Source organism: Mangifera indica, unplaced genomic scaffold (assembly GCF_011075055.1).
Source record: "Mangifera indica cultivar Alphonso unplaced genomic scaffold, CATAS_Mindica_2.1 Un_0012, whole genome shotgun sequence".
Classification (NCBI taxonomy): Eukaryota; Viridiplantae; Streptophyta; class Magnoliopsida; order Sapindales; family Anacardiaceae; genus Mangifera; species Mangifera indica.
In genome coordinates this window covers 95,416-108,979 of record NW_025401104.1, presented here as the reverse complement: position 1 = coordinate 108,979, position 13,564 = coordinate 95,416, and the positions used below count along the sequence as shown (strand labels likewise).

At 33.9% G+C, this 13,564-nt stretch overlaps 3 protein-coding genes across 3 annotated transcripts; all 3 read right to left on the bottom strand.

Annotated features, from left to right (window-relative positions):
• Positions 1–4,798: 4,798 nt before the first annotated feature.
• Positions 4,799–6,055, bottom strand: LOC123205687. Its single transcript, XM_044622706.1, has 2 exons — positions 5,274–6,055; positions 4,799–5,181 (listed from the first exon to the last, which is right to left on the bottom strand). The coding sequence occupies exons 1-2, from the start codon at positions 5,967–5,969 to the stop codon at positions 4,981–4,983; spliced, it is 897 nt and encodes a 298-aa protein (XP_044478641.1). The 5' UTR covers positions 5,970–6,055; the 3' UTR covers positions 4,799–4,980.
• Positions 6,056–6,082: 27 nt separating this feature from the next.
• On the bottom strand, positions 6,083–7,193 carry LOC123205678. Its single transcript, XM_044622697.1, has 2 exons — positions 6,264–7,193; positions 6,083–6,100 (listed from the first exon to the last, which is right to left on the bottom strand). Exons 1-2 carry the CDS (start codon positions 7,191–7,193, stop codon positions 6,083–6,085), a joined length of 948 nt encoding a protein of 315 aa, XP_044478632.1.
• A 5,618-nt stretch (positions 7,194–12,811) lies between these two features.
• Positions 12,812–13,324, bottom strand: LOC123205677. The gene has a single exon (XM_044622696.1). It carries the CDS (start codon positions 13,322–13,324, stop codon positions 12,812–12,814), a length of 513 nt encoding a protein of 170 aa, XP_044478631.1.
• Positions 13,325–13,564: the final 240 nt, after the last annotated feature.

The window sequence follows — 13,564 nt, the reverse complement described above, 5'->3', positions numbered from 1 at the left end:
TGAGGTTCACTCTTGATGAGACTAGAGTTTTATAGTGAGAGAAAGTGGGCTGTAGCACTTATAAAAGTTAATAATATCTTGGAAGCTATTTCTACTGTGAAGAAAATCTTGGTTAAGGTTTTGTTAACTAAAGATTAGTGGAATAATCTAAGAGAGATAGCTTAGAGGAGTGGATGTAGACTAGCTTACGTCGAACCACTATACATCGCTTGTTTAATTTCCTCATCCTTTAAACTCACATTTTGTATTTTATGTTATTTTGATTGTGTTGATTATAAAGAATATTTCTTAACACTCTCATAAATTGTATTAAAAATAACCAACATTCATTAAGTTGCATAAATTGGCTTAATCCTTTAATTTGGAAATTATTATTTTACAAAGCCTAATTCACCTATATTATTTTAGAAAACTTAGTTCACCTCTCTTTTTAGGTCATTCGATCTTTCACCACTGTCTCAGTTCATATTGGTAGATTGTTGATAGTGATGAAACATTAATGAGTATAGAGGTTGTTTTAATCCTCAACCGACAAAGTGGAGCTCCTATGGTAAGTCCTAATGAGTGAAGAGTCGTATTTTTTGGAGTCCTTTTGTAGTGTGTTATTTGTATACAATGTGTTGAAAAAGGGAAACTAAAAAAGGGAGAAAACAAAAAATAGAGAGAAAAAAGGGGAGAGAAGATAGAGAGAAAAAAAAAGGGACCTAAAAAAATAGAGAGAAAAATGTTGGAACATTTAGAGCAGAATCAATTTTGATTATTTTTCAATTTGATAATGATTTCAATGCATGTATTATTCTTGTCAAATCATCTTATGACATATCATCATAATTGATGGAAATGCATATTTCAAAGTGAGAAAAGGGCAAAGAACTATTTCCCACCTAAGTTTTAGCTCAAAAATATAACCATGATAGATAAAAAACTTAAACACTCATCCAATCCTAAACTGTCATTAAATTTTTTGTTAAATACAAGGGTAAAATTGTTATTTAACAATTATATTAAAAAATATATAATTTTATCCTATTTTTCTCTCAGATTTTAAAAATTAATATTTAACCCCCAAACTTGAACTTTCAAAAGTGACTTCCCCCCCAATCCTTAATTTTTTTTTCACTCCTCCCTTTGGCCACCGGCGATCAACGTGGTTGGAGGTTAAACGACGAGTGTTGTCTAGATCTGGACGACGCTCGTTGTCCTTCATTGAACGACAAAAATCGTCCAAATTTGGCTGATGGAGAGTTGTCTAGTGAGGATGAAGCTTGTAGTCCAGTCTAGACGACTCTCCGTTGTCTAGAATGGACGATGTTTGGTCGTCTAGAGATCTAGACGATGGTCGTCATACTTGGATGATGTCATCGTCTAGAGGACGATCTCTAGACGAAGATTCCTCCGCCGTTGGTAAAAGGGAAAAATGAGATAAAATTTTAATTATTTTAATATACTGATAAAATAATGAATTTGCCCCTTAACCCTAATAGAAAATATGTAGGTGTGTTCTAACAGAGTAAACTTTGGGTGGGTATTGGGGATTTTCATCTTTCATGGGTATATATTTGTCATTTCAAAAAAACTTGAGTGGGACATTGTCCTTTTGCCGTGAGAAAAACTTTCCTATACTTGTGAGAAAGTACAACCACCTGCTGAGGATGAAGACGACTGAAAAATGGAATGCAGACAATCATAAGTTTAAGAGATGGCTATTGATGTCAATGAGTTTAGAAATCATGAATTGTTACCTACGATTCCTCACTAGTACCCGAGCGACATCTGCCTGAGCCAGTAAAGTTAGACTTTCAAATTGTTTTTCAACCAAGCTTCTGAATTGTTTATAGGTTTCTAATATTTGCAAATTAAGAGTAACAGGGTAGATCCAAGTATACCTAGAATAATCATCTATAAGACTTAAGTAATATCTTGCTCCATTTGAATTTGGAATGTGTGTTGGTCCCTAAAGGTTTGCATGAATTAATTGTAATAGTTGTTTGGTTTTGCTTTGTGTGCTAGGACGATATATCTCATCCATTTTTCCTAACACATAGACCTTACAAAAACTTGGTCTAGTATTATTTTTATATATAAGCATTTTAGAAGAGCATGACATTAGGATAAGATTGAAGCATTTTAGAAGAGCATGACATTAGGATGAGATTGAGAGTGTTGTGGTTGGGTGTCCAAATCTTGTGTACTAAGTCAACTAAGGCTGTATCATGCATATTGAAGCTCTGTTTTAAAGCATGATCATATTTATTTATGGTTTCATTTTCCAACTTACAATGTGTAGAAGAACAAAGACTTTTTTCCATCATTTTCATTAGGAAAAGAAACATGTTCATCTACTACTTCTTGGAAAGCTAAAAGAGTAGTGACACTGGACCTTTCTTCTTTGGCAATTCTTGCTTTTTCTAGTGTGGTGATTCAATTTGTAGAATCCATCTTCCACCACTCATTCAAGTCGAGTTTATCCTCTTTTTGTCCTTGATGTAACAACTCACATGAAACAAAACATATAAATTATTGCCAGATGTAAGTTCTAATACACTCAAGAGAATTTAGTAATTCAAAGAGCTACCAATATATTGATCAACTTCACAGGTATATGTTGAGCTGAGTTTAGAAATCCTTTACCATAATGAGTTATGTTCAAGGTCTGGACAATCCAAACTACTACTCAATCTACCACTTTTTAGAGTCAAATTGGTTAGGTCATTTGTTAACTGAGTTGAAGCTCCACTACCTACATTTACCGTCCAAATTTAGTGGGGCACTTTGAGGATTGATAGGATTGGTTTGAAGTGGCTGCGTAGACTTTGTTTGAGCTCCCTTCACCTAGGTTGTTAGGGTTAGTGGGAAAAAGTTTCTATCATATATGTGATAGCATTCTTCAACTGATTGCCAAAATTTCAAGCATAATTAGCAAGTTGGTTTATTCCCAAAGCAATTCCTATTTCCACTATTTTAGGCTTGCCTATACCTCTCCCTCTATTGGTCTGGTGTTTGTTGAAAAGTAATTTGTGTTTTGATGTGGAGCAAACTACTTTATGAGAGAATTTTTAGTGAAGTGAGTTGAAGGATTGTGTTGTATCTCCAATGTTGTGTTAGAGTGCATCCTTTCCGATTTGGATTCATGGTTGAGCAGTACTGTACAAGTCTCTTGGAGAAAAGGCAATGTCATGAGTGGGATGGTCATGGGGACCACAACTTTTACTCAATTTCTAGGCCTCCCATAATATGTAATATCAGTTCATCTTTAGGGACAAAGTGTCTAGCAAGGTTCAACTCATCTCCCATGTCTTTCACTTTATTGAATTACTCAAAGACATTTATCTGCCCCTTCCGTTTGTTCTAGAGTTGCATTTTCAACAATAGAATTTTGGACTGAGATTGTGACACCTTCAATATATCATCAAAAAAGAGTTTGATCTTATCTTTTCTAGGTTAGGTAATCTGGCTTTGGAATATTGATGGTTTCTTCTATCCCTAGACTCCGTGTGAAGAAGGTGTTGGGTTTTGGTATTATCCCATCAATCAGGCCCTCCAAATCATTAACTTTGATGAGAGGTATAACCTAACTCTTCCAATTTTTGTAGTTATTGGGCTCTAACTTTGTAGGTTATGTGATGCTGGATGTGGAGGGAGGAAGAGTGCTACGTGGGAAAGCATTCAAGCCAATTTTGCCTGTCATCATTCCTAGACCAGCTTTGATACTAAGTCATAAAATGATGAATTTCACAGTTGTTATGATTTGTTGAGGAAAAGAGTAGAAGCAAGGATGCAGTAATGAATGAGGCTTTAATAATTATTACTTTGTCAAACAATTATCTACATAACGTTCTCGATTATTGCATTCTCATCTTCTACGAAGTTTCCTACATAATAACAAACTTGATGGGCAGACATTTGTGACAAAAAAATATTTTGTTGTACATCCACATGGACAAATGTTGTGAATTCTAGTGTTGGACCTCTTGGACCACCGGCAATTTTAACAAACTTTTTATTTGTTTTTTGTACTGCTACCATGCTCCCTTACAATGTCACTTGGTTCCTTATTACTCTTTCACAATATGCTTTCAATTTGGCAAGAGAGCTTCTGCATTCCAATTGTAACATTTGGTATTGTAGAAAATGGTTTCATAATAATAAGAAATGATAGTTATATCTTTAAGAGATTGTGTGAACAATCATCTCTTCCATGTCTCACCATTCCCACTAATTCTAAATAGGAAGATCTTCAACCCGCACCTTTGATCAAATTGCACATAGGTAACGCTTTTGATTATTGATCATATATTTTTTCGCTATTTGATGGTTAGTCGTCTCTTCGATGTCGGATCCATGAGTTTGACTGAAGAGTTTTAACCTTATAACACTATTGAAATAGAACTTTTTACTCACATGCAGAACCATATGTTTAAAAGCCTTAATAGAATCCCTAAAATTTTTTCCAATGTCAAATGAGTGTAATTAGTGGGATATTTTTTCATATACCTTAGTAGTGATTCAAATATTTGTCCATTGATAGGGATGCTCTTTTCTTTTGTAATTTAAAGAAAAAATTAATTATTTTTTAATGCTCTGTAATTTGTTTTCACATTAAACCAAAAATTTAAAAAAAGAAATAATATCAATACATTCTAAATTAGTTGGAGATCTGCTTACATATTATCTTTTGCCTTATATTTTTTCATGAAAACTCCTTTTATGTAAAGACCCACATCAAAATTTGTTCTTAGATGAGTAATAAATTAGAGATTATTGAGAATTGATAAAGAGAAAGAAAAGGCCTGCACCTATATCTAATGTAGCAACACACTTGGGAATCAAACATGATTACTTTAATGACTAAACAACGGATAAGCAGAATAAACAATATTTCCCATCAATATGGCCATTATTCCCCTTAATTTAGCCAGAAATAAAGAAAACATTCACACAGACAAGCAAGAGCCTGTTGAAATCCTTTTACTTATCCCCCTATTGTGAGACCAGCCTTGCTATATGAGGTTTCTCTGAAGTCTGAAAGTGCTCCGTTAAGCCAAACTGTGCCATGAGAAGCCATACATGAGTAAGTAACTCTCCACCAAATCTCAGATTTTGAGCATGAAGGCTTCCTTTGCACTTGGATGCTGCATACGCCAGCAATTCCAGCCAATTGCGACCAATTTCCTTCCATTTCTTGATTAATTAGATCATGTGACACATAATAATATTGTATAATTAGTTGCTAATGACTTCCAAAATAAATTAAAATAAATAAGAAATATTACCTTATTTCGTTCGGTCATTTTCCTCATGAAGGAATGTGCATCCACTAAAACTCCTTTCTTATTGTCGCCAAATCCATGCTCATCCAAATATTCGCAGGTCGCGAGTCTTCCTTTAGTCCCTTGGGATCGAAACTTTTGGAAAGTATCCGCCAATGTATTAGCCTCATCTTCAAAGCTAATTGTTGTAATTCCGACCGATAACAGAGAAGGATGACTAACCAAGAGATACATCATATATCTAGAAATTTTCTTCATTAATTTACCATTACACTCTCGATGGTCTTTAATATAGCTATTATCAACATAGTATGAAAGTTCTGTAATAAAATGCCAAAATAGAATGCGCTTGGAAAGATCTTCTCCAAAATCTGGAATTCCTTCAGAATATCTACTGCTTGTAGGTTCTTCAACTTGGGTAGTGCCGGTTGGTGCAGCTTCCTCAATTGCTGCAGGGTCATCAGATATTGGATTTTTGGTGCCACGTGTCCGTTTTGCAGCTTTGTCCTTTATACTCTTAAAGATCAACTTCTTAGACTCTTCTGGAACTTCCTTATAAGCCACATGCAAATTTTCTTCTAGCCATTTATCCTTGTTGAAGTACTTTAAGATATCGAGGCAGTGCAGTCTCTTTAAGAAGTTGAGAAACCAATGGGTTTTTTCTTTCAAGGAGAAGTTAAGCAGACTGTACTGAGCCATTTTGTTAGACCATCTGGGACCCTTAGAAGGTGGAAAGAAAGACGGAATATGCCAGGTGGAAACCTTGTTATGCTTCCAAAACCAAACAATAGCACGGTCTGATGAGAGAAGTACTATTGCTGCATATATCTCTATTACAAGAGCTCCAATTAACAAACCAAATGTTACGAAAAGATCAACTTTTGAATATTTATGTTTTTGACCAAGAAAAGTGAAGAGCAACAGCATAAGAAGGGTAAGAAAGAAAGTGATAAAGTGAAGGAACAATCCCCAAGGAGAATAAAGTAGAGGTGCCTTGGTGTAAAGCAAGTCAAACGTAAATGCAGTTTCCATTTCAATGATTTTGAAAGCATTTTCAACAGACATGTTATTGAAAAGATACTGAGTGGTCTCTTTGATTGTGGAGGTAAGAATTGTATCTAAGAAAAGACTCATAGTTACTTTCCGCAGTGAGTCTGCGATAACTAATCGATCTTCATCAGAAGCAGAATTATTGTTAACGTTGCTGCTGCAAAGCCGAGAGAGATCCACTGGAAAATCAAATGGTGTAATCATGTCTGTTCCCACAAAGTACCCTTCTTCATCCTTACTTCCATGCTGCTTAAGAAATCTTCGACCCACCTGATCTTCATCATTTTTGTGTTTAAATTTCTTTCTAAGATTCTCACTGCTAGCTTTCCAAAGCGACGAAGTGCGTTCTCCATACTTAATTAGCCCTGCAATCAACATTAGGATGTAGAGAAATGTAAGATAAGAGCCTGTCCAAGCCATGGAGAGCACATAAATAGCGACTCCTGTTTGGACAATTAGTCCAAGGAAGTGCCTGAGCCAAAGCTCATTGTCTTCAAGAGCATAAGAAGTGATGGTGTCAGGGCCACCCAAATGGAGAAGAAGAAATGGTGCCCAAAATGCAGTTAACTCAACGTTGGCATCGATGATGTATCCAGCATTATCTTCAAATAAATCCGAAAGGTTATTTGAGATGACACCAAGGGAAGCAGTTGCTATGGAGTCTGCAGATAAGTAGACACACCATAATACAAATTTCAGCCAGCCCTTGTGATTATACTTTCTGCGATTACCCAGAATGATGAGTACAATTTGAAGGATGAGGCTAAGCATAACAGAAACTCGTATATCCCATTTTTTCCAAATTCTCTTCAAAGCTGGAGAAAGTATCTTCATTTTTGTGTTCCAACAATACGACAAACTGCTAACAGCCATATAATTAAAACAGTAACATTTAGAAATAGTTGGAATTATGAAGATTTACGCAACAGAATTAAAAATAAAAAATTCAAAGTCAAGTGAGTGTTAGCTTTTGGTTAATTTGAATGCCATTTACATAATTACATTAAATTAAGCAAAAAAAAAAAAAAAAATCAACAGCAATAACATTGCCTATTGAATTTAATGATATACAAATCTACATATAAAAATTTTGTAGAAGAGTTTTCAGTTACTGAAGTCTATTTCTTTTTTTTTTTTAAATAAATAAATTAAATCAAAAAGTCTAATGGGTAAGTCTACTAAACAGAAAAAATCCGACTAAGCTTCTCATACTAGAAGAATGCCATATTAAAACAAAAATCAGTCAGTAAGAAAAAGAGTATAGCTTAATAAGTATAAATTATTTACAAATAACTAATATTCATTCTATCCATAAGAAATGCCATTATCAGCAGTTATACATATTAAGTAAACTTGCAAAATATTGGTACAACATCCAACCTGCTGCTTTGATTTGATTCCACTAACTGCAACAGGAAATTAGCTCTAAACCAAGAACAAATTATACAAGTTTTAGTGAAAAAATAAACAAATTTATTAACTTGAAACAAAGAATTAAGTAAGTACGTACTTGGTGCTAGTATGCTGATACTGCTTCTGAACTACAGCTATTTGTGCCCCTTGTTATTAGACAATTTAGCAGTTATATATCTATGAAAAACAGACAAAGCTATATATTATTATATGACTTTATGTGTCCATCCTATTTCACGACGGAGTGATTTATTTTTTACACCAAAGGTTTAGCCTTAAAACAATTTTCCACCATTGAATGTATAAATCATACTTTTTAACCCAATACCTAGCTCTATTAATTGAAAAGAATCCCTATAATTGCTTATTATATTTATGAAGCTTGAGATCTTTGCTGGTTGTAGTGTTAATGTAAGCAATTGTACCCCTATAATTGCTTTATCATTTATGCTATGAACATCCCGACTAACTAGTCATTTGCATTTGTAGCTTTTCAATATGTCTTATCTACCTTTCGAGAAGGTTTCTTAACTATCTAAGAGGAGAGAAAATAAGCATTGAGCTAATCGAAGAGCGGTGTTGGCTGCCATGGGGTATAACCATAAGGATAGGGGTGATCATAGTCAAGGCAGATTGAGAAGAAAAATAAAAGATAGGATTATTAATCTACCCCTTACAACTTTGCTCTAATTCCCTAACCAAGATATTGCTTGCATGGGAAAGATTTATGCGAAGAAAGCTGTGGCAAAAAGCCATTTCTATATGTCGGTAGATGTTAAGGTGGTCACTCTGGAAGAAATAAGATGAAAGACTAAAGAGATACATGTTGTGTTGAGTTTTCATAATAGTTTTCCTAATATGGATGTAATGAGTAACTTGACTCGAGTCTACATTTTTATAGGGAGGTCATGTCTTTTCTCAATTTTCTTTCCTCCTTTGGAGCTCATAGGGTTGAATTAAGGGTTAGAGTTGGCCATGACCTTGTTTTAAGGGCAAAATGGACAAGATGCAATCACTCAGAGAAGACTTCGAACAAATCTATAAAGGTTTATTGTATTTATGAAGTTTGAGATCTTTGCTAGTTGTAGTGTTAATGTAAGTGATTGTACCCCTAAAATTGCTTTATTGCTTATGTTTTGAATGCCCCAATTAACTAGTAATTTGTATATTTAGTTTTTTAGTATCTTCTTCTATCTTTTAGGGAGGTGTCTTACCTTTCCAAAAGGAGAGAAAAGGAGCATCGAGTCAACCGAAGAGCAGTGTTGGTTGCTAGGGGTGATAATAGTTGAGGTAGCAGATGAGATTAGGGAGAAAAATCATAGTTAAGATTCTCGATCTATCCTTTACAACTTTGCTATGATTTTGTAACCAAGATATTACTTTCATAGGAGAGAGTTATGTGAAGAAGGTTGTGACAAAGAGCCATTTCTATATGTTTATGGACGTCGAGCTGGTCTCTTCAAAAGAAGAAAGCCTAAAGACTAAAGAGATCCATGTTGTTTTGAGTTTTAGGCTGAGACTTGTTAGGGCTAAAATTATTAATTCTAATGGAGAAATTTTCCTTTATCACTTCAATTGTAATGCTTGAAGCCTCTTTCTATTACTTGTATATGTGTTTAATACATGTAATTGTAATGTGACATAATTAATAAACTTATGATTCTATGTACTTTTATTGCGCTATATTTATTATTGCCATGCATACTAAACGATCACGGTATAAACCTTTTAACATTTAAGGGGGTGTAAATATGACACCCTTAGGCAAATCTTACATCGACAATACACAAGAGATGTTGGGTCTATCTGCACATCTCACATCACTTGGAGATAAGAATATTTGATTGGTTAAATAGTTTGTAAGCTTTTTAAATTATCAAGACACGTTTTGGGTTGTAAAGCCCAAAAACAAAATTATGATAGACTATATGTCCAAAGTGGATAATATTTTGATAAGGGGTCGGGTTATTGGACTAGAGATGTTATAAATGGTATTAGAGTCACTCTGTGTGTCTTTTTAAGTGATAATGGGATAAACCTCAATAAGGATGTTGAATCCCGTATGAGGGGATGATTATGACACCTTCGGGATAATCCCACATTGATAAAACATGAATTAGATGTTGGGTTTATATGTACATCCCACATCATTTAGGGATGAGGAGATTGAACTAGTTAAATAGCCTATGAGCTATTTATTTTGTCAAGATATGTTTTAGGTGGTAAAGCTTATAAGCAAAACCATGTTTAACTGTGTATCTAAAGTGGGCCAGACTGTTGGACCAAAGATGTTAAAATATTGTGATACCCTTAGAAAAATCCTACATCGATAAAGCATGAGAAAGATGCTAGGTTTGTCTAAACATCCCACATCACTTGGAGATGAGAAGATTAAATTAGTTAAATAGCCTGTGAGCTTTTTAATATGTTAAAATGTGTTTTAGGTTACAAAACCCAGAAGTAAAATCATGATAGACTGTATCCAAAGTAAACAATATTTTGACAGTGGATTGGGCTATTGGACTAGAGGTGTTAAAATTGTATTAGAGCCATTCCACGTGTCTTTTTGAGTAATAGTGGGGCAAACCTTAGTAAGGATGCTGAGTCTCGTAAGGGGGATGTATATGACACCTTTAGATAAATCCCATATTGGCAAAATATAATAGAGATGCTAGGTTTATCTATACATCCCACATCACTTGGGGATGAAAAGATTAAACTGGTTAAATAACTTGTGAGCTTTTTAAGCTATCAAGATACATTTTAGGTTGTAAAACCTAAAAGCAAAACTATGTTGGACTGTGTGTTTAGAGTGGATAATATCTTAATAGTGCGCTTAGTTATTGGACCAGAGATGTTATAAAACCTTTTAACATTCAATGGACAAGAACAAGAAAAAATAAGCACTTTAAAGATAAATAACATAATTCTAGTGTTTAGGAAACTTTAACCCACACAATGTGCTAGGGTAGGTTATAATACCTGACAGGACCCATCCCGACTCGTTAATCCCATAACCTCTGAAAAACATCATTATGGGCTTAGAAGGGCAAAATGCATCATGTATTTTTGTTTGAATTTTCTACATCATATAATAGCATTCAATTTAATATCCTTTACAGGCCTCTGACCTTTACATGATTTCATGACAAAATGCATCCTGGTTTAAAATCAATATCGTAATATAAAACTTTAATCAGGCCTTCGGCCATATCATCTACATAACAAAAAAAGTTACATCTTTATTCATTTCAAAAAAAATCATGAGAATAGTTTAATTAGACTTCCGACCTTTCAACATTTCATAAGTTTCTGAAAAAAAAAAATCTACATGGATGTATGCAATGAGGACACCTACTAAGGATGCTACACTATGACATAACCTAACGAAACACTATCCAACATAATCTGGAGGATGTCCTAGAGGGAAATATTTATAAGGTGAGCTGAAAGGCTTAAAGAATGGGCAATTTAAATCCATGAGAATATTGAATGCATGTCAAGAATAATAACATATCATAATGTCAGCTACATACAAATGCTAAGTTTAAAGGGAAGAATAAGCAATCCAACTATGACATACTATACTTAATCCAAACAATGCTGATTATGCTTGAGACCACATGCTTATCATGTACATTAACTTGAAATGTTCATAACACAACAACATCACGTAAGTTAATTGTCACTACTAGTAAATTTAACAATACTAACTTTATCTTCTATGGACATATCAATCAGTCACGAATTTTTACGTTCAGCTCAATAACCGTTATAATATAAAAATCCATATACATCAATTAGAAAAATATCATATCAAGGAAAATCTGTTATACCCAAGGGCATCCCCACATAGGTAGATCAAGAGGAAAACAACTATCATACCTGATATATTGTAATCTCACATGGGCAGATCACTCAAATTTCTCATACTTGGCATGAAATAAAGCACAAGTAGAGCACTAAAATTTGTCATACCTAGCATAAAAATCACACAGGTAGAGCACCTAAATCTGTCATACCTGGTATAAATATCGCACAGGCAGAGCACTAATCGCATAATAGGTAATAACTAAGAATATTTGAATGATATGATTTCTTATCACTATATATACAATAAAATGACTTGATATTATGAATTTTTAGGATAATAATCATCGACAAATGCCATAACTATCATAAGCAAATGTCAATCATGCATAAGGCTTAATTAAACACTTCCAACTCAACCACAACACAAAACATTAATTTAATCAATTTCCAGAATTTCACTTGGTCACCAAATTGAATTTTTTTTTTTAATTCATTGTGGTCATTAGTTACACACAATATAACTTAACTAAGCATTCTGAATCCACATAATAATATAACCTTTACTCTATAGCCACCTATAACCTAAATCCATAACATGTATAAAGGAAACTATTATTATTTTTTTGTTTTATAAGAGATTTCCACCAAAAATCTATGCTACCATTTCCAAGGATTCGCAATAAATACTATAAAATTTCACAAGACTATAAATGTAATTTGCACAAAAGACTATGGAAAAAGTTTTATTCCCACTCACTGATTTGGGTAGTCTTTATACCGGTGTTGAAATCTCTTGCTATTATTCCTTTTTCTTTACCTATTTGAACCAACATGGTTAGAATTTTGGAGATCCCTAAATTGAACAATAAAATCAAACCCTAAAATTATTTAAACAAAAATTGAATACCCTATCCCCTTTTCCTATCAAGTTCTTTTTCCCTTCTTTTCTTCTTTTTCTTCTGCTTTCTTTCGTTTCTTCTTCTCTTCTCTTTTTTTTTTTTCTCTCTTTCTCTCATTGGTGCTTTTGGTTCTTTCTGTTGAAGAATAAAAGAAAACAAAGCCTAATGGCTTTACTAATATCTATTGGAAAATTTTATTTAAACCCATACTTATAAAAAAATTTCACATAGCCCCTTTAAGTTTCCTATAACTATTTCTTTTGGGTTTTTCAATTCTTTCCCCTTGAAAAACAAATTTCATCCTTGAAATTATATACCTGATTGAAATAATTCTGGATATTGAGCCCACATATCTTCTTCACATTCCTAAGTCGCTTCCTCCACTGAGTGATTTTTCCAATGCACCTTAACCCAAGGAATGGTTTTAGTATAAAGCACTTGTTGTTTTACATCGATAATTCTCCTTCGCCCTTCTTGGTAACTCAAATCCTCATTTAATTGAATTGGTTGTTGCCAAAGAATGTGAATGGGCTTAGGCACATACTTGCGAAGCATAAAAACATGAAAAACATTATGTATCTTAGATAATTCAGGCAGTAAGGCCAATCGATATACGACAACACCTACTCTCTTAAGGATTTCATATGGGCCAATATATCTTGGGCTCAATTTACCTCTTTCCCCAAATCTTAGTAAGCCTTTCCAAGGTGAAACTTGTAGAAACACCTTTTCACCTAGTTGGAACTCTAATTCTCTTCTACGCTTATTAACATAACGTTTCTGTCTATCTTGAGCTACTTTTAACCTTTCTCGAATAATACAATTTTTCTCATTCGTGTCTCGCACAATCTCAGGGCTTAACAATACTTTCTCACCCATTTCATTCTAACACACTGGAGTTCTGCATTTTCTACCGTACAAGGCTTCACATGGAGGCATTCCAATGCTAGCTTGATAACTATTATTATAGGCAAATTCTGCTAAAGGTAAATAGTTATCCCAACTACCATTGAACTCTATTGCACAAGCCTTTAACATATCTTTTAAGGTCTGGATGGTTATTTTCGACTGTTCATCAATTTGAGAGTGAAAAGTTATGCTGAATTTCAACTTTGTACC